Source organism: Carcharhinus amblyrhynchos, chromosome 33 (assembly GCF_965287045.1).
Source record: "Carcharhinus amblyrhynchos chromosome 33, sCarAmb.v2.hapA, whole genome shotgun sequence".
Taxonomy (NCBI): Eukaryota; Metazoa; Chordata; class Chondrichthyes; order Carcharhiniformes; family Carcharhinidae; genus Carcharhinus; species Carcharhinus amblyrhynchos.
In genome coordinates, this window is record NC_137356.1 from 10639144 (window position 1) to 10666143 (window position 27000).

Genomic DNA, 27000 nt, shown 5'->3' on the forward strand with positions numbered 1-27000 from the left:
AGCATGTCTTTCAGACTGTGGGAGGAAACTGGAGCACCCAGAGGAAACCCACACAGAAACGGGGAGAACGTGCGGACTCCGCACAGACAGTGACCCAAGCCAGGAATCGAACCCAGATCCCTAGCACTGTGAGGCAGTAGTGCTAACCACTGTGCCACCCATATTGGGTGGTTAACTCTGCAATGAATCATTTGGTAAATAGAAAATTAGCTTAATGCAATGCTGTAAAATGATAGGCACTTTAAATATAATAAGCCAAGTTCCTATTCTGAGTCTGTTGAACATAGATGGGAGGAAGTGAAAGGTTGGGTGATTAGATTGTAACGCCACATTAACCTTAAATATTGACTCAACTTCTAGATATCACTGAGGAAAAATGTCAAAGTCATTTCTTGATTTCACTGAACACATGGGAAACTTCTGCGGAAGGTGAGGTGTTTCCACTACCTTGCTCCCCCTGCCCTCCTAACATTTTTTGGAGCAGAGATTGTTTGTATTAGCAGTTGGGAGACAACCACATTTTTGTGGCTCTGGAGTCACATGTAGGCCAGACAGGTAAGAACGGCAGATTTCCTTCCCTAAAGAACATTAGTGAAGAAGATGGGTTTTTCCATAAGACCATAAGACATAGGAGCTGAATTAGGCCACTCGACACATCGAGTCTGCTCTGCCATTCAATCATGGCTGATATTTTTCTCATCCCCATTCTGCTGCCTTTTCTCCATAATCCCTAATCCCCTTATCAAGAACCTGTCTGTCTCTGTCTTAAAGACGCTCGATGACCTGGCCTCCACAGCGGTAAAGAGTTCCACAGATTCCCCACTCTCTGGCTGAAGAAATTCCTCTTCATCTCTGTTTTAAAGGGTCGCCCCTTTAGCCTAAGGTTGTGCCCTCTGGTTCTAGTTTTTCCTACTAGTGGAAACATCCTCTCCACATCCACTCTATTCAGACCTCGCAGTATTCTACAAGTCTCAATAAGATTCCCCTTCATCCTTCTAATCCACCAAACACAGACCCAGTGAGTTTCATGGTCCTCAGTAGATTCGTAATTCCAGATGTTTTTTATTGAATTCAAATTCCACCATGGAATTCCCCTGTGGTGGAATTTGAACCCAGGTCCCCAGAACATTAACTGGGTTTCTGGATGAATTTGATTTGATTTGATTTATTATTGTCACATGCATTGGGATACAGTGAAAAATAATGTTTCCTGCACATTATAGAGACAAAGCATACTGTTCATAGAGAAGAAAAGAAGAGAGCGCAGAATGTAGTGTTACAGTCATAGCTAGTGTGTAGAGAAAGATTAATTTAGTGTGAAGCATGTTAGAGAGTTTAAAAAGGTTGGAATGAAGATTTAGAAGCATAGAATGAGAGATTCAAAGATAGAATTGAAGGTAAGGGGACCTTATTGAAACTTACAGAATACTGAAAGGCCTGGATAGTGTGGACATAGAGACAGGATGTTTCCACTAGTAGGAAAAACTAGACCCAGAGGGCACAACCTCAAGCCAAAGGTACGATCCTTTAAAACAGAGATGAGGAGAAATTTCTTCAGCCAAAGGGTGGTGAATCTGTGGAACTCTTTGCCACAGAAGGTTGTGTAGACCAGGTCATTGAGCGCCTTTAAGACAGAGATGGATAGGTTCTTGATTAATAAGGGGATCAGGGAGAATGGGGATAAGAAAAAAATAATCAGCCATGATTCAATGGCAGAGCAGACTCGATGGGCCGAGTGGTCTAATTTGGTTTGGGGGTTATTTTAACATGGCCAATCAACCTACCCTGCACATCTTTGGACCGTGGGAGGAAACCAGAGCATTCGGTGGAAACCCACGCAGACACGAGGAGAATATGCAAACTCCACACAGACAGTGACCTGAGCCGGGAATCGAACCCAGGTCCCTGGAGCTGTGAGGCAGCAGTGCTAACCACTGTGCTACCGTGCCGCCCTAATTTTGTCACAGACAAGTTTTGGGACGTCAGAAGATGAGTTACCCATCACAGCCTCTGACCTGTTCTTGTATCCAAAGTGTTTATATGGCTGGGTCCAGTTTAGTTTCCAGTCAGTGGTAACCCCCTGGTGTACCCCAGGGGATTCAGCGATGGTAATGGAAAGGAACGTCAATTCGGGCTGCTGGTGAGATTCTCTCTTGTTGGAGATGGTCATTGCCTGGCACTTGTGTGTGACGCCAATGTTACTTGCCATTTATCAATGCAATGTCCTGACCTTCATCCCTTCACCTGGAAGCTATTGACAACCCTGAGGGGATACTCCCTTTTTTTCATTTATTCATTTATGGGATGTAAGCATCATGGCTGGCCAGCATTTATTGGCCATCCCTAATTGCCCTCTATTTCAGAGGGCAGTTGAGAATCAACCACATTGCTGTGGCTCTGGAGTCACATGTAGGCCAGACCGCGTAAGGAAGGCAGATTTCCTTCCCTAAAGGAATCAGGTGGGTTTTTCTGACAATCGACAATGGTTTCATGGTCATCAGTAGATTTTTAATTCCAGATTCTTACTGAATTCAAATTTCACCATCTGCCGTGGTGGGATTTGAACCCAAATTGTCTCCAGACTGTTCCCTTCCTGTTGGCGAATACTTCAGTGGTCATGGGCATTTGGCCTCTGACCTTCTCCAAGGCGGCCTTCATGACACACGACAGCGCAAAGTCGCTGAGCAGAGACTGATAGCCAAGTTCCGCACACATGAGGACAGTTTCAACAGGGATCTCGGGTTCATGTCGCACTATCTGTAACCCCCGTGACTTGCCTGGGTTTGCAAAACCTCACTTACTGTACTGTCTGGAGACAATACACATCTCTTTAACCAGTGCTCAATGCTCCTTCCACCCACATTGTTAGCCACTTTAAGACTTGAATAGCAGGTTAGGTGTAAAGATTTGCATTCTAATCAGTAGTCTGTAAACTGTCTGTGCTGTTCTATCCTCTGTCTGAGGCCAGAACTCTCCATTCGCCTGACGAAGAGGGAAACCTCGAAAGCTTGTGAGTTTACTATCAAATAAATGGTTGGGCTTAAACCTAGTGTTGTCAGATTTCTTACTAACAGCTCCACCCAATATGGAACTCTATTAGACAGTCTTAGACCTGACAGCGAATGAGTGAGCACCTTCAATAACAGCTCCCTGTGTTATCAAGCCTACCTTGTGATACTTATACATCCTTTGTCCATAGAGGCAGACATAATAACAACTTTATTTTAGGTGGCACAGTGGTTAGCACTGCTGCCTCATAGCGCCAGGGACCCAGGTTCAATTCCACCCTTGGGTATCTGTCTGTGTGGAGGTTGCACATCCTCCCCGTGTCTGTGTGGGTTTCCTCTGGTGCTCCGTTTCCTCCAATAGTCCGAAAGACATGCTGGTTTGGTGCACTGGCCATGCTAAATTCTCCCTCAGTGTACCCAAACAGGCGCCGGGAGTGTGGCGACTAAGGGATTTTCACTGTAACTTCATTGCAGTGTTAATGTAAGCTGACTTGTGACACTAATAAATAAACTTTAAACATCCATCTACTGAGCCACCAGGTTCAAGTTTAGAAGAGGTATAATTTAAATGTCGTACACAATAGAAACTGGACCATTAGAATAACCAGAAAGCCCCTCAGATTCACTATTTTCCATTTATTAGAGAGCAGCGAGTGGGGTCTGTGAGTTAACATGGGCCTGTCCAGAGAAATTCCAGCCAGTCTGGGCAGGAATTACTGGACTTTCCAGCATGTGAGATTTTCCAGTCCCGCTGAAGTCAATGGAGGTTTAAACAGATCGCCACATTCACCACGGGAAAACACACAGTGGTGGGGCCGGAAAGTCTGGGCACTGGCATTTCCAGATTTTTGGAATTTCAGGCTAGTTACGTTACAATGCACCGGGTAGAAAGGTCCTTCAGTGGCTTGTAGCTGCAGTTTCCCAAACCTCAAAAGTGTAAGAGTGCCCAAATATTGTCAAACTGCATCAGAGATCAGAATTCACACATGAATCACCATAAAATCCTTCAGTGCAGAAGGCCATTCAGCCCATCAAGCCTGCACCAGCTCTAACTGACGAAGTACCCACTCTATCCCTGTAACATTTAGTGTGATCAATCCACCTAACTTGGACATCAATGGGCCAACTTAGCATGGCCAATCCCCCTAACCTGCACATCTTTGGACACGAAGGGATTATTTAGTGCAGTCAATCCGGCTAACCTGCACATCTTTGGGCACTAAGGGACAATTTAGCATGGCCAATCCACCTAACCCACATATCTTTGGACAAAAGGGACTATTTAGCATAGCAAATCCACTTAACTTGCACATCTTTGGAGTGTGAGGAAACTGGAGCACCCGGAGATAACCCACGTGGATACAGGGAGAATATGCAAACTCCATACAGTCACCCAAGTCCAGAATTGAATCCGGGTCCTTGGCACTGTGAGGCAACAGTGCTAACAACTGTGCTACAGTGTTGCCTCGTGCCATCATTGCCCCCCCCTCAGCCTTCTCTGAGCTAAAGAAAACAATCCCAGCCTATCCAGTCTCTCCTTGTAGGTCAAATACTTCAGCCCAGGCAACATTCTGCTGAACCTCCTGTGTACCCCCTCGAGTCTAATCCTGTTAGAATTTTATAAGTTTCTATGAGATCCAATAAACTACATGTGCTAGCACTAGGATAAAGAGTAAGCCTTTTAGGACTGTGGTGAGGAGAAATTTCTTCACTGAGATGATGAATCTCTGGAATTCAATACCACATAAACTAGTTGAGGCCAAAACACAGTGTAATTTCAAGAATAAGTTAGATGTAGTTCTTGGAGGTAAAGGGATCAAAGGATATGGGAGCAGGGAAGACGGAATGAGGCTGTTGAATTTGATGATCGGCCATGATCAAAATGAATGGCAGAGCAGGCTTAAAGGACTGAATGGCCTACTCCTGCCTGTATTGTCTATGTTTCTATCCATCCTATAGCGAGGACTAAAATTGCACACAGCACTCCAGCTTTTTTTTTCATGGTACATGGGTGTCGCTGGCAGGCCAGCATTTTTTGCCCATCCCTAGTTGCCTGAGGGCAGTTAAGAGCCATCGACATTACTATGGCTCACACGTAAGCCAGCCCGGGTAAGGACAGCACATTTCCTTCCCTAAAGGACATTAGTGAACTGGATGGGTTTTTCCGACAATCGAGAATGGTTTCAAGGTCATCAGTAGATTCTTAATTCCAGATTTTTTAAAAAAAATTGAATTCAAATTCTGTGCCAACTGTCCTGGGTGGGATTCGAACTCAAAACATTAAGCTGACTTTCTGTAGGAAGAGTCAACAGATAGGTGGCGAGGGTGGAATGGGTGACGTCACTGAACAGCTGGACGGTGAGGTCATGCGGAACCGGCGACGGTGACGTCAATTGGCCTGACGTCACAAAGGGGAGCGAGCACCGCCCCCTCCCCATCGCCGGAGAGGCGGAAAGACCAAGATGGCGCCGATGGGCTTGAAGGCGGTCGTAGGGGAAAGTAAGTTCGTTGTCGCTGGCTTTCACTGTACAGGGAGTGGGGGATGAAAGGAACCAGTAACAAATAGTTTCCTTCCCAAATTCGGAGAAATGGCGGAGGATAATAATAACTTGTCTCTTAAGTAGAAACGATCCTTTCGACAGCCTCTCCTCCCTCCGAGGCCCGCGGAGGGGCTGGTCCCGCCCCCTTCCTCGCCGCTGATTGGATCTGTTTCCAACACTGCCCTCTCCTGATTGGCTACCTCCGCTGTCCATCAAAGCACCCGGTGCCACGCCCAGCTGTTGAGGGCTGGCGTTTGAGCAAAGTCGATGGAGCTTCTATTAAAAATATACAAGCTGCAGGGTGTGTATGTTTAAAAATTTATTTTGTTAGTGACACAAGTACATTACCACAAGGGTGGCGTAGAGGTTAATGCTACTGCTTCACAGCAAATGGGTCACGCATTCCAACAGTTAAGACTTACATTGCAACCATTATCTGGTGAATTGAGTTTGTGCCTGTCTGTGCCCTATTTGTTTCACTCACATGAAGAAGAAGTGAGATTCCGAGAGCTTGTGCTGACAAATAAACTTGTTGGACTTTAACCTGGTGTTGTGAGACTTCTTACTCTGCCTCACAGCACCACGGACTTGCTTTTGATTGCAACCTTAGATGTCTGTCAGTGTGGAGTTTTCACATTTATTAGTATCACAAGTTGACTTACATTAACAATGCAACAAAGTTATTGTGAAAACCTTCTAGTCGCCACACTTTGGTGTTTGTTTGGGTACACTGAGCGACAATTTTAGCATGGCCAATGCACCTAAGCAGCACGTCTTTTGGACTGTGGGAGGAAACCAGAGCGCCTGGAGGAAAGCCGTGCAGGCACAAGGAGAACGTGCAGACACTGCACAATGACCCAAGCCAGGAATGGAATCTGGGTTCTTAGCGCTGTGAGGCAGCAGTGCTAACCACTGTGACACTGTGCCATATGGCATTTGGAGCTGGCAATTCCGGTCTATCCAAGTGGAATTTTTCTGAATCAACATAAAAGGGTTAAATTTTTCGGGATTTTTTTTTCCAAAACATTTCAGTTTTTTTTTAGAAAAGAGGAAAGTTTTGGAGCTGTTTGTCCTGCTAAAGTTGTTTGCTCACTCAAGTGTGGCAACTAGGGGATTTTCACAGGAGCTTCATTGCAGTGTTACTGTAAGCCTACTTGTGACGCTAATGAATAAACTTCAAACTTTGTCAGAACTCTTTGGTGAATGTTTCCTGTTTGGTGTAGTTTGTGAAATGCAGCTTTTAAATGTTTTTATTTTTGGTCATCTGGTTAACAAGAGGTGAAGGAAGCATTGGTCTTTGTGGCTGACTGGCTCCGGATGTCTCAGTGGAAACATAGAAACGGCGGGGCGGGGGGGGGGAGGTGGTCGGGACCTCAGCCGCCCTGGGGGCGGAGGAAAGTTGTCCGAAGAATCTGGAAGGGTCCCTGTTCTATTTAAAACAAAAAGCAGGAGTAGGTCAGTCAGCCCTTCACGTCTGCTCTGCCGTTCATTTTGATCATGGCTGATCATCAAAATCGATATCCCACCCCTCCCCTGATATCCCTTGATTCCTTTAGTCCCAAAAGCTATATCTAATTTCTTCTTGAAATCATGTACCGTTTTGGCATCAATTACTTTCTGTGGTAGTGAATCCCACACATTCACCACTTTCTGAATGAAGAAATTTCTCCTTGCCCCACCTCAACCCTAAAAGGTTTACACTTTATCAAGCTAGTTCTGCAAAGAACGTGTTCTCCTGATTTAGTACATCCTGATGTAAACTTAATAAAGAATATCATTCAGCGTATGTGTGGCTGGATTTTTTTCCCTTGGTAGCTCCCCAGTTCACAGATCCAAAGGATTCTTTCTTTTCTGGGCTAGTCTACTTTTAATAAGAACATAAGAAATAGGAGCAAGAGTAGGCCATCTAGCCCCTCGAGCCTGCCCCGCCATTCAATAAGATCATGGCTGATCTGTCGTGGCTCAGTTCCACATTCCTGCCCTCTCCCCATAACCCTTAATCCCCTTGCCTATCAAAAACCTATCAACCCGCGTCTTAAAAATATTGAGCGAGGCAGCCTCCACCACTTCAACGGGCAGAGAATTCCAGAGATTCACCACCCTTTGAAGAAGTTCCTCCTCAACTCCGTTCTAAACCGCCCCCCCCTTTATCCTCAGGCTGTGCCCTCTGGTCCTACTGTCCTTTCTGAGCGGGAAGGGTCTCTCCACCTCTATCCTATCCATCCAATTCAACATCTTATACGTCTCAATGAGATCTCCCCTCATTCTTCTAAACTCTAACGAGTACAAGCCTAGTTTATTCAGCACCTCTTCATAGTTCAACCCCCTCAACTCCGGAATCAGCCTAGTAAACCTCCTCTGCACTCCCTCCAAGACCAAAATATCCTTGCGTAAGTGCGGCGACCAAAACTGCACACAGTACTCCAGCTGCGGCCTCACCAGTGCCCTGTACAGTGGCAGCAAGACCTCCCTACTTTTATATTCAATCCCCCTCGCTATGAAGGCCAGCATCCCATTAGCCTTCCTGACCACCTGCTGCCCCTGCAGGCTGGGTTTTTGCGACTCATGCACAAGGACCCCGAGGTCCCTCTGCACCGTTGCATGCTGCAGTTTTTCGCCACATAAGTAATAGTCCTTCCTACCATTATTCCTACCAAAGTGGACAACCTCACATTTGCCAACATTAAATTCCATTTGCCAGTTCCTGGCCCATTCGCCCAGCCTATCTAGATCCTTCTGCAGACTCTCCACACCCTCTGCACAATTTGCCATTCCACCAATCTTGGTGTCGTCAGCAAATTTTGACACCATACACTCGGTTCCCTCCCCCAGATCATCTATATAAATGGTGAATAGCTGAGGCCCCAGCACCGACCCCTGGGGCATTCCACTAGTCACCAACCGCCAATCCGAATAGCACCCATTGACCCCCCATTCTCTGCCTCCTATTTGACAGCCAGTCCTCTATCCACGCTAATACCCTACCCCCAACTCCATGCCCCCTGACCTTCTGCAATAACCTCTTGTGAGGCATCTTGTCAAACGCCTTCTGAAAATCAAGAAACACCACATCCACCGGCTCTCCTCTGTCCACCGCCCTAGACACATCCTCATAGAACTCCAATAAATTCATCAGACACGACTTCCCCTTAACAAAAACGTGCTGCTTCTGCTGTACCAAACAATTCTCCTCAAGATGCCTCGCTATTTTCTCCTTGATCACGGATTCTAACATTTTTCCTACAACAGACGTTAAACTAACCGGCCTTTAATTCCCCGCCTTTTGCCTGCCACCCTTCTTAAACAACGGCGTAACATTAGCCGTTTTCCAATCTTCCGGCACTTCCCCGGAATCCAGCGATGTTTGGAAAATAATCACCAAGGCATCCACTATCACCTCCACCATTTCCTTCAGAACCCTTGGATGCATTCCATCCGGTCCTGGGGACTTGTCCACAATCAGTCCCTCCAGTCTGTCGAGCACCGTCTCTCTAGTAACAATAATGTCATTCAGGCCCTCCACTCCTACCATCTTTCCATCGCTAACACCCGGCAAATTATTCACGTCCTCCTCCGTGAAGACCAAAACAAAAAAGTTATTCAGGGCCTCAGCCATTTCCCCATCCCCTACCACTAAGTCCCCCCTCTCATCCTCTAAGGGTCCAACGTTCACCCTAGCCAGCCTCTTCCTTTTTATGTATTTATAAAAACTCTTTTAGCTTAGTTGCTTTGAACCGATGGAAGTTTTGTGAAGTATTCAGTGCACATAATGTGTAATGTTTTCACATGGAGTCATCTGAAATGGTTTCCACTTTTCAGTGTTGGTGAAACTTTTATGCCATGTATGGTTAAAGTTAGTATCATTTTAGTTTAAGGTTTGAATTGTCCTTGTATTCCATTTTTGCTGTAGAGCTGCTCTTGTCATTTTGATATCTTTGACATGCCAGCAGATCTGTTGTTTCATATCGTTTTTTGAGGAGATCATAGAATAAGCGATCATAGAATCCATAAAGTACAGAAGAAGGCCATTTCACCCATCAAGTCTGTACTAGCCACAATCCCACCCAGGCCCTATTCCTATAACCCCACACATCTACCCCGCTAATTCCCCTGACATTAAGGGGCAATTTAGCATGGCCAGTCAACTTAACCGGCACATCTTTGGACTGTGGGAGGAAAGTGGAACTCCTGGAGGAAACGCACACAGACACGGGGAGAATGTGCAGACTGCACACAGATGGTGACCTAAGTCCAGAATTGAACCCAGGTCCCTGGTGCTGTGAGGCAGCAATGCTAACCATTTTGCCGCCATCTTGCCATCCCCTGATATTTCAGTGGAAGAACTTGTTTCATATGTTTTAATTTGAGAATAGGCAATGGTATGGCTATTCTATGATTAATTGCAAACGTGAGTTGTAAAGCTGTTGGTTTTGCTGTTCAGTCATAATGAAGGACTTTGTGCAGTCATCCAGCTGTCCAGAATTATCAGGTGATTATGAAGTCAGAAGCTTAGTTTTGAGGTTTTGTAGTCCAGTACAAGAACTTGTTTCTTCATACCACCGATATTTCACACGAACAGATTGTGACATGAACATTTCCAGGCATGTGGCAATGTATTTTTCATATCCTGTACATTCACACTACTGTTGTGATTTCTGTGACTTGCGACCATAACACACCTCTGTAATCTGACCAGCTTCGAAAGGGAGCCGCTGTCATTCCACACTGAAGTGAATTGTTTTCAGAATGTACAGCTGGTAAACTGAGTAGTTTTGCAAAGATAGGATCAGCAGGCATGGGGAAAGAGAAATAAAAGAACAACAACACTCACTTATAGAGTCTGAACATCCCAAAGAACTTTATAGCTGATTATTTCTTTTCGTTGTTGTTGATGTTTTTAAATTTTTTTTCTAAATTGGAAAGTTAGTCAATGAGTTGAGAAGAATATACACAGTAAGAAGTCTCACAACACCAGGTTGAAGTCTAACAGGTTTATTTGGAATCGCAAACTTTCAGAGTGCTGCTCCTTCCTCAGGTGAGTGAGGAGCAGCACTCCAAAAGCTCGTGATTCCAAATAAGCCTGTTGGATTTTAACCTAGTGTTATAAGACTTCTTACTGTGCCCTCTCTAACACTGGCATCTCCACACTTTATATGTTTAAGTACAAGAAATTGTCTTCCTCTTTTAGCCATTATCTCTTGCACTGAGGAACTCCCTCACCCAAGATGTTTATTGCCGTTGGCCTCCTTTTCCTGCCTTCTAAACTATCCTTCAAGATTATGCTGTTTGTTCATGCTTTTTCCTTTTGTTTCCTTCCCTCTTACTTTTTTCTTTCCTGCTTGCCATATACTCTTTGTCCACCATCTTGTGCTGTACTCTTGAATGTCTCTTTTCATGCAAAATCCAGAACAATCTTTGTACCATCGCTTGCTATATTCTGTTAAGAGGGGAAATGCTTTTAAGCAACCACATTTGAAGATGTGGTTGACAAGAGTTGCCCAAAGAATTGTAACTTGCATCTCTCCCTCAACTGCACTATGAATAAAGTGACCAGTTCGAACAAGTTATAGTGGCCTACACTTCACATTTCAAAACACTCTTAAAGTAAAAGTGACAGAAAGAGCTCTGTGCTTTGTCTTGAAGGCACTAATTATAGAATTCCTACAGTGCAGAGGGAGGCCATTCAGCCCATTGCACCTGCACCAACAACAATCCCACCCATAACCCCATGTATTTACACTGCTAGTCCCCTCCCAAACTAAGGGGCAATTTAGCACAGCCAATTCACCTTCCATGTACATCTTTGGCATACAGAAGGAAACTGCACACCCAGATGAAATCCACACAGGCGTGGGGAGAATGTGCGAACTCCACATACAGTCGCCCAAGGCCAGAATTGAACCTGGGTCCCTGCCACTGTGTTATGCAAATCTTCTGAAGCTTCAGTATTTTAAGTAGTATTGATCCAAATGCACCAAATCAAAAACCTGCAATGCTATTTTGGTACCTTAAAGCATTTTACCTATGCCACACAGACTTCTGAGTGCCAACGACACAAAGGGATTGTGTCAGTGGCTGGGAAAAAAAAAATCGCTGTACTAATGCACAAGAGGCCTAGACAGACTGGGTGAACAAATAATCCCCTCCAATTCCTTGTTAACCTTTCTACCAATCACCTTAATTCATTGACTCCTGTTATTGATCTTCTAAAGGAAATCGAGAGCTTGGTGGGGATCTGAAACTCACTGTCCAGAGAGTGGCAGACCCTTTTGAGATGTTTATCATGTTTAAAAGATACTTCGATCAGCACTCCAGACCTGGGTGGATTGAGAATGCTGCTGACCTGCGCGATCTTGCCAGAAGCAGGCTGCTTCCAAGAGTCACATCTCATTAGGGATGGCAGGTGGACTCCACAGGCAGGAGAGGCAAACGGACTGCCTGAGAGGTAAACGCTGCAGATAAAGGAGGGAGACTGTGAGACCCTATTTTTATATCATGCAGCATGACCTTATTTTAAGTTCAAAATTGTTGATCAGCTAAGTGCGGAGATTCACAGAGGGAATCAAATGACTCTTCTGGAAGATGTGGACATCAGTATTTAAGTCATTATCAGACTTTTCAATGTAATCTAGCAATGCTATTGATTCCAGTGTCACAGTTTATTGAATGTCAGGCAGAAAAATACTTTAGGAACCCTTCAGTCCACATCAATTTCAATACTTCCAGAGTTCATGAGTCTTCAGCAAGCACCCCATCCGAAGGCACCCTCACAGTCTCCCTCCTTTATCTGCAGCGTTTACCTCTCAGGCAGTCCGTTTGCCTCTCCTGCCTGTGGAGTCCACCTGCCATCCCTAATGAGATGTGACTCTTGGAAGCAGCCTGCTTCTGGCAAGATCGCGCAGGTCAGCAGCATTCTCAATCCATCCAGGTCTGGAGTGCTGATCGAAGTATCTTTTAAACATGATAAATATCTCAAAAGGGTCTGCCACTCTCTGGACAGTGAGTTTCAGATCCCCACCAAGCTCTCGATTTCCTTTAGAAGATCAATAACAGGAGTCAATGAATTAAGGTGATTGGTAGAAAGGTTAACAAGGAATTGGAGGGGATTATTTGTTCACCCAGTCTGTCTAGGCCTCTTGTGCATTAGTACAGCGATTTTTGTTTTTTCCCAGCCACTGACACAATCCCTTTGTGTCGTTGGCACTCAGAAGTCTGTCAGCCTCTGCTTTAAACATACTCAACGACTGAGTTTCCAGAACCCTTTGGGGTAAAAAAATTCTCAACTCAGTCTCAAGTGGCACCCCCCCCTCCCTTTAATTTGAAAGTGTCCCTATTTAATCTGACCAATCCCACTCAAATTCTCCAGTTTTGTTGACAGCCGTGTGGATACTGTGCTTGTCATTGGAGGCTGCAGCTCCTGCTGGGAATGGTTAGCTAAGCCAAATGGAGCTTTGAAAACTTGAGTTAGTAGGGAGTAACTCCCAGGTAGCAGGTGTTAACTTTTCAAGCACCATGAAGTCCTTCCTGTAGTACAATAACCAGAAATGAACACATTCCCCAATGGGAGCGAGTCGATGCCTTATAGGTTCAGTTCCATGTTGTGTGGTTCACGCGCTGTGTTCCATGCACTGAATAACCTTTCCTACTTTGCACATTGTGCGCACAGATTGTTTTGAAATATTGTTCATCAATAATCAAACCTTATTTTTCCCTGTATCTCTTTAGATGAACAGTTCTGCTTATCTTTTTCATCATTTGTCAGCATTGAATTTAATTCGCCATTTCTCAACTCAACATCCTGCTCATTCTAGATTTCCCCGCCGCCCATCAGCATGCTCCTGATTGCCCTTTAAACCCCCAATTTTCATCGACGTATGGTAACTGTTTTGCCTCTAACTTAACTTCAGTGTCATTGATAAATAACTTAAGCAGCAGAGCTCCTTCCTCTAATTCTTCAATCTCAGCAATAAACACTTTCTGCCCATTCAGCACAGCTGAATGAATGGCTGCGTCTGCCCCTTTTTAGCAAGTTAGTTTACAAGTGCATGTTATCCACTGCCAAGCTATTCTCTGCTTTTGAACCAACCTTCTGCTCTGTACTGTTTCTAAAGCCCTGCTGAAGCCCAGGAAAAGTGAATCTATGGGAATTCCTTTATCCATATGTACTCCTCCCTCCTCAGGTAATTCAAACAGGTTTGTCGAATACACTTTCCACCCATCAACTACCTTCCCCATGACCAAATATGGCTATCTGCTTTGAAATACCCTTCTTTGGGATAGTATCTGACATTCTACACATTTAAAAATCATCCATGTTCTAAAAGTGAATATACCTGTAAAACTCTTTATGGTTTGCAAAGTGCTTTGGAAGAACATAGGGTCATGAAAAGTATAATAGAAGTGCAAGTTCATTTTCAAAGCAAGTTTGTCATGCCCATTTATCGTGTGAAGATGTTGCCATTGTAATAGCATCAGAATAGTTTCTTATCTTTCATTTACAGTGCTAAGAAAGAAAGAAACAGAACAGATTTTGTGCCGGGTGTTTAATGTAAAACATGGTGTCCTTTGTAACTTGGTGGCTCAGGGACATTAGATAAGGGGAGAAGATCTCTTGTGATCAGAGGGAAGGACAAAGAATAATGAAAAAAACAGCCCTAATGGAGTGGCAGCAATGTTGTGGCCAAAACAAAAAGCTGGAAATACTCAACCGATCTGGCAACATCTGTGGAGAGAGAAAAACAGTGAGCATTTCAAATCTGAATGACGACTTCTAGCAATTTATTTTCATTTCAGATTGCCAGCATCTGCAGTATTTTGCTGTTATTGTAGGAATGTTGTAGTGCTGGAAATCAAAGACACTCCACCCCACAAATAGCCATTTACAGTGCCTACAAGAGCAGGTCAGAGGCTGGGAATTCTGCAGCAATTAACTCATCTGCTGACTCCCCAAAGTCTGTTCACTGTCTACAAAGTAAAAGTCAAGTGTGTGATGCAGTAATCTCCACTTGCCTGGGTGAATGCAGCTCTGACAACCCTGGAGAAGCTCAATACCATTCCCAGAACAAAGCAGCCCACTTGATAGGCATCCCATCCACCACCTTCAACATTCAGACCATCCACCACACACACACCATGGCAGTGGCATCTAAAAGATGCACAGCAGCAATTCACCAAGGCAGCTTCCAGACCTGTGACTTGGACCATCTGGAAGGACAAGGGCAGCAGATGTGTGGAAGCACCACTACCTGCAAGTTCCCTGTCAAGCCACACGTTGTCCTGACTTGGAAATATATCGGCTATTCCTTCACCGTCGCTGGGTTGCAATCCCAGAATGTCCTCTTAAACTGCGTTGAGTGTACATACCCCACATGGATGCAGCAATTCAAGAAAGCAGCTCACTACCACGTTCTCGAGGGCAATTAGGAATGGGCAATAAATGCTGGTCTAGTCAGCGACATTCATATCTTGTGAACAAAGTAAAATATGAGGTAGTATAATTGCACTATAGATAGCAATTTCACAGAATTAGTGTTCCTTAAGCATCAACAAGTGACCTAAGTTGGCATTTGGGTGCCCTTTGTCAGTTATGTTTATTTATTGGTGCCACACATAAGGCCTACATTAACACTGCAATGAAGTAATTTGTCACCACAGTCTGGCACCTGTTTAGGTCAATGCACCTAACCAGCACATCTTTCAGAACATGGGGAGAAATGGAGCACCTGGAGGAAACCCACGCAGATACGGGCAGAGCATGCAAACTTCACACGGATAGTGACCCAAGCTGGGAATTGTACCCGGGTCCCTGGTGCTGTGAGACAGCAGCGCTAACCACGGTGCCATTGTGTTGTGTTATAGGAGAAATCTCTCTTCAACTGATGTACTTTAATATTGTGTTGTTTGATAGTTGAGTCCTACTCAATTTCTCAATTCAGATTACTCCCATTGGTTTTACCGCTACCAGTGACAGACCCATCACCACCAATATTTCATTCTTAACATTCCAGGCACAGTCTTACCAATGTTCAAGCGGACATTTTATGAAAATTTAACCATCATTACACAGATCTGAGTGCCAAGCTTGATGTAAACGATAGGAGAGTTTTTAAAAAATATATTTTCAGGAAGTTAGAGCGATGTTTTCATGTTAATCTTGTCAGAAAAATCTGTTTCCTGTTTCTTCATTTCTGAGTACAGTGAGGGCCAAGCCAGCAAATGAAGTCCCGGAAACACATTTTTGAGATTCTCATGATTCTGTAAACATTCCAGTGTCATTCATCTTGCAAGATAAGTGGCCAAGTCAGTTCTATCCAACAGTGAGGTCTACATACTTGTCAATTATGTGTTGAGTCAATCAGTTGGGTAATATTGTACACATCTTCTCATTACTTTGCAATGAATGAGGGTGCCACGGTGGCACAGTGGTTAGCACTGCTGCCTCACAGCGCCAGGGTTCAATTCCAGCGTCGGGTCAGTATCTGTGTGGAGTCTTCACGTTCTCCCCCCATGTCTGCATGAGTTTCCTGTGGGTGCTCCAGTGCCGCCGCCGCGCGCGCGCGCCCCCCCCCCCCCCCCCCCCCCAGGTGTGCAGCTCAGGCTGATTGGCCATGCTAAATTGCCGCTAGTGTCTGGGGGATTGCCATGGTAAATATGAGGGGTTAAAGGAATTGAGCCTGGGTGGGATTGTGGTCGGTTTAGACTCAATAGGCTGAATGGCCTCCCTTTGCACTATAGAAATCTATGAATTCATGGATTCTATGAATGAGCTAGCAGTGAAGAATTATGAAACTTTTGTACAAATAACTTTGTTCTATCTCCTTTTTGTTTATTTGCTTTTAAGGTTTATGCCGTCCCATAATCAATAAATATTATAATTTTGCTGCAATTGTTGTCACTTAAAGTTCACTGAAGCATAATTACACTCTGAGAAACACCATCAATATAACAGCTTTTGTCCTTTTCTATCTATGAGTACATTTGAGTTTTAAGTAAATCAAAGGTGAAGAAAAGAAAATGTTTGAATAGTTGACTGTTACAGGTCGGTTACTAATTTTAGAAGGAGTTTGAAGTGATGCATATCAAAGCATATTGGCTTGGGTGATCATTTTTCTTCTGTAACATTTTGTGCTGTCCAAATTTGCTTTGACGTGTTTATAAATATTTGATATTGGCACAAAGTTAAAAGGAGTTTCTATCTCAAAAGCCAGGCCAACCCAAGTTCCATCAGAATTAACATCTGGTGAAAGCAGACAATGGGTTTCAAATGTATTTATTAGTGTCACAAGTAGGCTTACATTAACACTTCAATGAAGTTACTGTGAAAAATCCCCCAATCGTCACACTCCGGCACCTGTTTGGGTATACTGAGTGAGAATTTAGCATGGCCAATGCACCCTAACCAGCACATCTTTCGGACTATGGGAGGAAACTGGCGCACCTGAAGAAAACCCACGCAGATGTGGGGAGAATGTGCAAACTCCACACAGATAGTGACCCAAGCTGGGAATTGAATGCGGGTCCCTGGTGCTGTGCTAGCCACTGTGCCACCGTGTCTGATGAAATCTACTATTTTGCTGTTCTTGACAATCAAATAATATATGAATTGGTAATTTCTAACCTTGTAGCTTATTATTTTTCAGTCAAAATGATCAAAACTAATGGGCATTTCAGCCACTTTCCAGTCAACCCTTAGCGGTAAAAAGGGATTTATTGTGCACTCCAACTCTGAATATTTTATGCACCAGTTTTTGTTGATGGGAAGTGTGCATTTGCCGAGTTGAGAAAGCTCAGATTATAACAAGTGCTTCTGTAGTTCGAATTAACAGAGGAAGCTCTACTCTTCATCTGTGCCTAATCTCACCTGAAATGTTTCCACCCTTCACCTGAGCATTACAGCTTTCGACAGGTGAATCAAGTGGCTCCATTGATTTAAGGGGTAAAAACGGACTGTTCTGGAAGTTGAGCAGGGGTAATCACCACCTTCATGCGGCAGAAAGAGAATAACAACTGTTACAGTGTTATGATTAAACTGGTACCAAAAGAGAAAATGCTGGAAAATCTCAGCAGGCCTGGCAGCATCTTTGAGGACCTGCTGAGATTTTCCAGCATTTTCTCTTTTGGTTTCAGATTCCAGCATCCACAGTAATTTGCTTTTATGATTAAACTAGTCTTTATGTAATTTTTTTTAAAGATTTGTGATGTATTTACCAAGCCGGGCAGTAGATTCCACACTGGATAAATCGAGTTCTCTGATCTCATTGCTGAACTTTGGCAGGCGGTGGTCTTCAATGATGCGAGTCATTGATTGGGATGCAGCACTGCTGCAGTCTGGGTTCCCTGCAAGGCCCCCCACTTGTACCAATTCGCTGCACAAAGACCATGGTCGGTGTGGAAATCTAACATGGTTAGATTAACTTTTGACCACTTTGATTTCTTTTTTAAGTAATCCTTGTTGAGTGCCCACTGCCATGGCAGCTTGAAGCAGGTGGACAGGCTGTGGGATTTGTGGTGAGGAAATGGTTTTTACTGGTGACATGTTGGCCCCATCCCTTTTGCCATAGGGCCTGTGTTGTTATCCCTTGGCTTGGTGGTTTTAACCATATAGGCAGTCGTGATGAGTGGTGTTTCTCACTAAGTTGATGATTCTCGGGCAATAGCTGATGTTTGTCTCGTTGTGTGTATCTGGGAACAGTTCATAGAGCGCTGAGTCCTGTGAGAACTGCTCAGGCTGAACTTCAACAGAAACTTCCTTTCTTTCACTCTCCAGACTATCTTTGCAAAGGCATATTCCTCAAGAAGATGGTCTCTTCCCCTCCACAGCCACCGTGAGGGCAGTGTGCGGACAGGATGAGACTCTGGGTGTGTAGGATGGATCTGACCTGGAAAGACTGTGTCACCACCAACCAAGCTACAACTTGGTGCTAGTTTGGAAGTTCTGGGAATGAGGAATTCTGCCAAATGACTTTACCATTCTGCTCAGGGAACCATCCAACAGGATCTGCCATCCCCGTTTCCTGTAGGTCCTAAGTTGTTTCTCTGCTTTAAATGTAAAGGTTCACAGCATGGAAACAGGCCCTTTGGCCCAACTTGTCCATGCAGCCCTTTTTTTTAAACCCTAATTTAAGATAATCCCAATTGCCCGCATTTTGTCCATATCCCTCTATACCCATCTTACCCATGTAACTATCTAAATGTTTTTTTAAAAGACAAAATTGTACCCACCTCTACTACTACCTCCGGCAGCTCGTTCCAGACACTCACCACCCTCTATGTGAACAAATTGCCCCTCTAGGCCCTTTTGTATCTCTCTGCTCTTGCCTTAAACCTGTGCCCTCTAGTTTTAGACTCCCCTACCTTTGGGAAAAGGTATTGACTATCAAGCTGATCTATGCTCCTCATTATTTTATAGTCTGCTACAAGATCACCCCCAACCTTCTACGCTCCAGAGGAAAAAGTCCCAGTCTATCCAACCTCTCCTTATAGCTCAAACCATCAAATCCCAGTAGCATCCTGGTAAATCTTTTCTGCCTCTCTCTAGTTTAATAATATCCTTTCTGTAATAGGGTGAGCAGAAACGTTGGCAAGAGGGACAGGTGGTGGGGTACAGTCCAACTATTTGGAGCATTCCATTGCAGCGTGGCCAGACCCATCCTTCACAACACTAAGGACATGTCGAACCTCAGCATGTAGTGACACATGTTTGTGTGCTGAGGGCCTGCGTACAGTTTAATGCAGTCACACAGAGATGGCCATTAGAGTTAGAACATTAGAAACCTATTGTCCAAGTGCGTTACTGTTATAGCATGGGACTGCAGTGAATCTACAGCTACTTCACTGTTTGCTTAAACCTTTAAGGACACTGGCTTAGAGATGTTGCAGAACCCAGTTAATGCCATTGAAATGTAAATATTTGAATTATTTTAATGACTTGTGTCTACTGATAATGAACTCGACTCCCTTTTCACTGAACTCATCTAAACCATGTGTCCTGACCACATTCCTGCACCTGTCATCACTCCCTCTATTTCTGTTGTGAGCTTTCTAACTAACATCATGCATGGTGAGATTTTACTTTAATCCTTTCAATGTTATATTTAATTTGGGTGCCTAGCAAATGTTAGACAACGTGATTTTCAAATATCGTGGCAAATTTTATATTGCATTCAGTAGCACTTTCTTCCTCTACGTTGTTCGATTAAATTTTGACCCCTTTGATTTTTTTTCCACATCCCAGTGGATTTTTATTGGAATTCAGTTCATAGAATCCCTATAATGCAGAAGGAGGCCCTCTGGCCTTTGGAGTCTGCACCCAGGCCCCATCCCCATAACCTCCTGTATTTACCCGACTGCTTCCCCCTACTACTAGCATTGCCAGTCAACCCAACCCTCACATCTTTGGGCTGTAGGGGAAAAAACTGGAGCACCCGGAGCAAACCCACGAATACGTGGAGAATGTGCAAACTCTACGCAGACAGTTACCTGAGGCCGGAATTGAATCCAGGTCCCTGGTGCTATGAGGCAGCAGTGCTAACCACTGTGCCACCATGCCACCCATATCCAGTTCTTGGATACTGGCTGGCCAGCTACCCTTCAGTGCTTCGCCCAAACAGTCATTCTTCATGGTTAATCCACACAGTGGGTGTCAGCGTGTTATTTGACGTTAGAACCAAACCTGGCCCCCCCGGCCTCACCTGACGAGCGCACATTGCAAAAGTGATCACTGAGCAGCCACCAGGCATGGGGAGAAGAGTTGGAGTAAAATCTGCCAAAGTGTGCTGTGCCCAGTTGCAACTGCCCAGCCAAGATCCACAAACAGTGCTCCCCACTTGAGCAATTTTGTGCAGTTATGTAAATAAAACATATTTGGGTATTGTAGCCTCTTGGACTTTGGCCACATGACGCAGGAAAGTGCAAGAGTAAGGCCTGCGTCTGCTTTAGCAGGTCCAAGTCAGCAAGTTCTGAAGTGTCTACGTCCACAGAACTGGGTGTGTTTGTCATTTCAGTTCTTTTTGTAGTGGTTAAAGCTGTGTTGTCAAGACTGAGGCTTCACCACAAACGTTAATAAAAATAGCCAGCAGTATACAGCAGGCTGGAATTTGAAGGGAGGCAGAGACTTGGGAGTGGAGGTGGTTGCAAAGGGAGGAGCCATTCCGTGGTAGTGAGGGGGGAGACTTTAACAATGGGGTAGGCAGCCACTGGAGGTTAGCAAGGAGTAAAGTGGCAGATACTGACCCTTTGCTCAGGATAGGCTGCAGGTGGAGAATTCTGTATATTGGAATTGATTTTAGCTGCAGATTGAGAAGCAATTCAGTGTGGATTTCATTTCCCTGTAAGCTCTTGTCACTTGCTGGATGCATGCCTGTTGCATTCCATGAGGTGAGATGCCGGTGTTGGACTGGGTAAACACAGTAAGAAGTCTCTCAACACCAGGTTAAAGTCCAACAGGTTTATTTGGTAGCAAATGTCAACACCAGGTTAAAGTCCAACAGGTTTATTTGGTAGCAAATGTCACCAGCTTTCGGGGCTCTGCCCCTCCGTCAGGTGAGTGGGGAGTTCTGATCACAGTTGAGTTGTGATCAGAACCCCCGCCCCACTCACCTGACGAAGGGGCAGAGCCCTGAAAGCTGGTGGCATTTGCTACCAAATAAACCTGTTGGACTTAACCTGCTGTTGCGAGACTTCTTACTGTGTTGCATTCCAAAGCAGTTTCTTTCCATTTTGATGAGGTTTTTGTTTTCGTTGTTGGCAATCAAAAGGCCTGACTTGGAAACCTGCAGCACAATGTACTGATTGAAGGCTGTAAGCAAACCTGCATTACAGAACGAGCAACTTCTGGAATTCTGATTTCTCCCCCTCTCAATTGCTGGTGAGTGAGGTGAAATTCGCCAGATATCAGGAACTCCCACTCCCTCATTCACCATGGTCCACTTATCACGTGGACCAAACTAGTGAGTTTAATTCAACCAGGGCTGTCCAACCCATGAAAATTAAACCACAGTGGCCTTCTGTTTCTTCCCAGCTAGCTTGTCCTGTTTAAATTTGTGAACCTGGTGGTTGGAGATGGAGGAGAACTTTCTTGTCCCGCCTACCAAGGGAATCATGGCAGGCGTGGGGCGGACCAGGCAAAGGTCTGTGACCTTGGGTGGGATTTTGGGACAAGCGCGGAAGGAAAATCCCGACTTGGATGTCTGAAAAGTTGAAAATTATTGCTTCATTTGTCGACAAGTCCTAAATCAGAATCCCTAGATTTGTTGGTACTCGTTAGCTTATGTACAAGTTAACAGGCATGTTGGTTTAACTTTTAAATATGTCCTGTATGGTTATTTACCTGTACTGTGTTAAAGTTGGAGGCATCTGACATGAGTAGGCTATTGAGCTTCTTCATATTCTTGCAAACAGCTTGAATGTGCTTGCATTTTTCAATCACGGATATTGGGTAAATGTCAGATATGGGAGCCTGATTTGGTTCCCCCTGTAGTTGTAGTGCCCAAACTGGCATCCTGGCTGAAATCCAACTTATTTGTGTTGTGTTAGTTGATTTTCCCGGGAAAGGGGAATTGAAAGCTAGAGGGTAAAGGTTTACAGTGAGAGGGCAAAGATTTAAAAGGGACCTGTTTCTTGTCTGGCAACCAGTGTAATAGGCTAGTTAAAAGTGTTTGGCACTAATCAATGAGTCAAACTATTTAATTCAAATACAAACAACATTTGCATGTGTGTTTAACAGTGGTGTTTCTGTGGGAAAACACAGACCCCCCAAAAGACTGAGAGAGGAATTTTAACTTCTGCTCTGGGACATCTTCAGAAGCACTTGAAGCTTTGTTTTGGGTGATGTTTTGGCTCAAAGGTGGATATATGCATCACAATGATGATTGGCATAAAAAAAGCACCATGTTTGAGGAGTCACTTTAATATGAAGGTTAGCAAAGGAACAGTGTTTATTTTTGGCACTTCAAGACAATTATTAAAGTTTATAAATATGGTGTAATGTTCAATAACTGGTGCTTTATCTCCTGAGGTATAGTCCGCTTATATAGCTTCTAACTACCAAAAGATAAGATTGCAAAACCAATAACATATTCCAGTGAGCTGGGTAATCATGCAGTTTTCTATTCCCTGACATTTACCTAGGCGTGGAGTTGGTAAACAACAACCTTTAACATAATGAAACGTCCCAAGGCATTTCACGAGCATTGTAAAAAAAAATAGTATGACACCAAACCACAAGAGACGTTAAGTTAGATAATCAAAAGCTTGGTCCACAGCATAGTCTTTAAGGAGGAAAGTGCATCACGGAGGTAAAGAGGTATAGGAAGGGCATTCCAGTGTCCAGGATCCATGCAATTGCAGGCATGGCCCAGTACTGAGTACACAAATAACAGGCTTAATTTTAAGATGCAATCAGATTCATGAAGCTGGAAGACCCATGTGGTTGTTTCCACAGATTAAACCCAAGAAAAATAGAATCATAGAATTCCTACAATGCAGAAGGAGGCCACTTGGTCCATTTGAGTCTGCACTGACCATAATCCATCCATGCCCCCAAGCCCCTTTCCCCATAGCCCCACATATATACCCTGTTAGTGCCTTTGATACTAAGTGGCAATTTAGCATGGCTAGTCGACCGAACCTGCACAACTTTGGACTGAGAGGAAACCAGACCACCTGGAGGAAGCCCACACAGACACCGGGAGTACGTGCAGACTCCGCACAAATCAGCGACCCAAGCCAGGAATCGAACCGGGTCCTTGGTGCTAAGAGGCAGCAGTGCTAACCACTGTGTCACCATGCCATCCCTAATAAAATACCCATATTAAAAGCGTATGCACAAAAGCATAACGGGCTTAGCCAATTTCCCAAACAGTTTGCAGCATAAATTCAAAATTTTCACAAAATTAGCCTTAATTTGGATCACCAAAATATCTTTTTATTTTTTCATGGGATTTGGGTCTCTCAGGCAAAGCCAGCATTGGTTTCCCACAATGATTCTGAAGGTGATGGTGAGCTATTGCCTTGAGCTGCTGCAGTACATGTGGTGTAGATACCCCCACCACACTGTTAGGAAGACAATTCCAGGGTTTTGATCCAGTGACAATGAAAGAACAGCAATGTAGTTTCAAGTCAGGATGGTGAGTGGCTTGGAGAGGAACTTGCAGGCGGCGGTGTTCCCATGTGTCTGCTGCTCTTGTCCTTCAAGGTGCTAGAGGTTTGGGAGGTGCCATCAAAGAAGCCTTAGTGTGTTGCTGTATAATGAATCAGTGGTGAGGGAGTGAATGTTTAGTTGTTGAATGGGGTACCAATCAAATGGGTTACTTTGTCCTGGATGGTATTGAGCTTAATTATTTTTGGAACTGCACTCATCCAGACAAATTGAAAATGTTCCATCGTTCCTGATTTGTGTCTTCTAGATAGTGGATCAGCTTTGTGGAGTGAATTTTAACTCATGAATTATTTGCTGCAGGATTCTGAGCCTCTGATCTGCTCTTGTAGCCACATTATTTATATGGTTAGTTCATTTCAGTGGTAGATTTAGCAATGGTAATACCATTGATTGCATTGACTGTCAAGGGTGATGGTCAGTGCCTGGCACTTGTGTGGTGCAAATGTCAGTTGTTGCTCATCAGCTTAGGCTGTCCAGGTCTTGCTGGACATGGACATGGACTGCATCGGTATCTGAGGAGTTGCAGATGGTGCTGAACATTGTGCAATTGTCAGTGAACATCCCCACTTCCGACCTTATGGAAGGAAGGTCGTTGAAACAGCTGAAGATGATCAGGCATAGGACACTAATCTGAGGAACTCCTGTGGTGATGTCATGGATCTGAGATTCATGACTTCCAACCACCACAGTCATCTTCCTTTGACTCCTGCCGATGGAGAGATTTTCCTCTTGACTTCATTGACTTCAATCTTACCAAAGTTCCTTGATACCACACTTGGTCAGATGCTCCTGGATATCAAGGGCAGAGACTCTCCTCTTCACCTCTGGAGTTCAGTTATTTTGTCCATGTTGGGCCAAGGCTGTAATGAGGTCAGGAGCTGGTTGGAACTGAGGTGGAAATGGTGAAACTTGGTAGTTGATAAATCATTTTGTTGGGTCAGAGTTGAAAAGGGCCTATAGTTTGGAAATAACATTTTGAAATCTAGAGTCTTCAACTTAATCCTGTAATTGAAATGATTCTTTCTCCATTATCCTTTTTAATTGATAAAATACTGGAAACTAAATTGATCCTTATATAATAGACATAGAAATGTGAATAAAATGGTGCTATTTCTATGATTTGTGTAGCATTCCAGTTATAAGTAAATGACCGATCAGTGTGCTGAAGCCCTCAGAGGCTTCGTGTGTGCGTTATTGTGCATATAAATGCTGTGTAAACTCAGCAATGCACTCTATCAATTCTCGCGTTTTAAATAGGGACTGCTGAGGGAAGCTTAGTGCACCTCATTGCCTCTCATCCATTGACTCTGTCTACACTTCCCGCCGCCTTGGCAAAGCAGCCAGCATAATTAAGGACACCACGCACCCCGGGCGTTCTCTCTTCCACCACCTTCCGTCAGGAAAAAGATACAAGTCTGAGGTCATGTGCCAGTCGACTCAAGAACAGCTTTTTCCCTGCTGCTGTCAGATTTTTGAATGGACTTAGCTTGCACTAAGATAATCTTTCTGTACACTCGAGCTATGACTGTAACACTGCATTCTGCGCTATCTCATTTCCTTCTCTGAATGGTATGCTCTTCATAGCATGCAAGAAACAGTACTTTTCACTGTATGCTAATACATGTGACAATAATAAATCAAATCAAATTTACCTTTGTTTACTCATTAATATTTTGTCAGCAGTTCTTATTTGGTCCCCTCTCATTTTGATTGAAGACTTCAGCTGATCAAGAGCCCTTCTTTAAAAGCAAAACACTGTGGACACTAGCATCCAAAACCAAAACGGAAATTGCTGGAAAATCTCATAGTGGAGACAGAATAGATTTGACCCATGCTGGCCATGATACCCCACATACACACACACACACACACACACACACACACTCCCATATGCTGCCGTCTGGCTCATATCCCTCTAATCTTTGCCCATCCACGTACTCATCCAAATGCTTTCTAAATGTTGCTATTGTACCTTGCCTCAACCTCTTTCACTGGCAGCTAATTCCATACACGCATCACCCTCTGCTTGAAGGAGTTGCTCCTCAGGTCCCATTTAAATCTTTCCCCTCTCACCTTAAACCTATGCCGTCTCGTTTTCAATTCTCCTTCCTTGGACAAATCAGCTAACCCAGACTTATTTGTGTTGAGTTCGATGACTTCAGCCAGAATGGCAGTTTGGGCACTACAACTGCACGGGGAACCAAATCAGCTCTGACGAAGGGTCACCCAGACATTTGGCTCTAATCTCTTTCCACAGATGCTGTCGGACCTGCTGAGATTTTCCAGCAATTTCTGTTTTTGTGTGAGGTCCCTGCTTTGTTTCCTTCTGTTTAGCATCGCACTATTACAATTAATGACTAATGTTCTTGTTGCCTTGCCATGTAAAGCAAGAAAACCTTCAACTTTTCATAACCCTAACTGGAGTTTTTCTTCTTTCATAGAGATATTAACTGGAGTGATCAAGAATCTGAAGAAGGATGGAGAATGGAAGGTACGTGGAAAACTATTTGGATCTGAATAGTTCAACTTGGAGAAGGTAGCGAGATGGTTACCTTCAAGCTGCATCTTTTGTCCTATATTTGTGCTTCTGCAGTGGTTCAAAGGGCAGATATTGAAGATTGTACAAGAATTGTTTAAATCTTGTGGTGGTGAGCAGTTGTCTTGAATCGTAGAATTGCTATGGTACGGAAGGCCATTTGGCTCATCAGGCATGCGCTGATAATTCTACCAGCTCCTATCGTTCCATCGTTTGAGAAATTCAGTGCTTGAATTATAGTAACACTTCCACTGGAATCATATATGGAATAACTACGTTTTTTAAATCTTTAAGAATGCAAAGCATCTAAGCGATTCCTGGTAATAGGAGAATGTGAGCTGTGATAAAGCCCCATTATTTATTTCACATCTGGTGAGTAAATTTAGTTTAATATCTGAAGAAGGTGATTTTCAAATTCGATAAATGCTAGTGGAATGAGTTAAGTAAAATTTCTGTACTCTTGCACTTGTAGGTGTCTGGACAGTGATAAATCTTTTACAATTAATGACTAGGCAGAGTGGTATGTCAAACAAATATTTAAATGATTTATGGCACTTGCACACTCAAAGCATGCTCTCCTTGAGATGCTGCTGCGTAAGCTTAAGGAATCCTTGGCTCAAAAAGAAATGGCTGTGGAAGTCATTGCTTCAGAATGAGAGGGAAGATAATGGAGCAGAGTGGAAGCAAATTTTCCCCGATCCCAAGAGATGGGAATCCCAAAAATCCAAGAAAGATCAGATAGGTCGTTGGCACATTGGT

The 27000-nt window shown here is 44.0% G+C and overlaps 1 protein-coding gene across 1 annotated transcript in view; it reads left to right on the forward strand.

Annotated features, from left to right (window-relative positions):
• Window positions 1–5432: 5432 nt before the first annotated feature.
• stxbp2 (syntaxin binding protein 2) overlaps window positions 5433–27000 on the forward strand; it is a 69560-nt gene continuing 47992 nt past the window's right edge. The window contains exons 1-2 of the mRNA XM_080216325.1: window positions 5433–5507; window positions 26147–26196. Coding sequence (XP_080072451.1) covers window positions 5471–5507; window positions 26147–26196 — 87 coding nt within the window. The 5' untranslated portion in view covers window positions 5433–5470. The remainder of the gene's footprint in view (window positions 5508–26146; window positions 26197–27000) is intronic.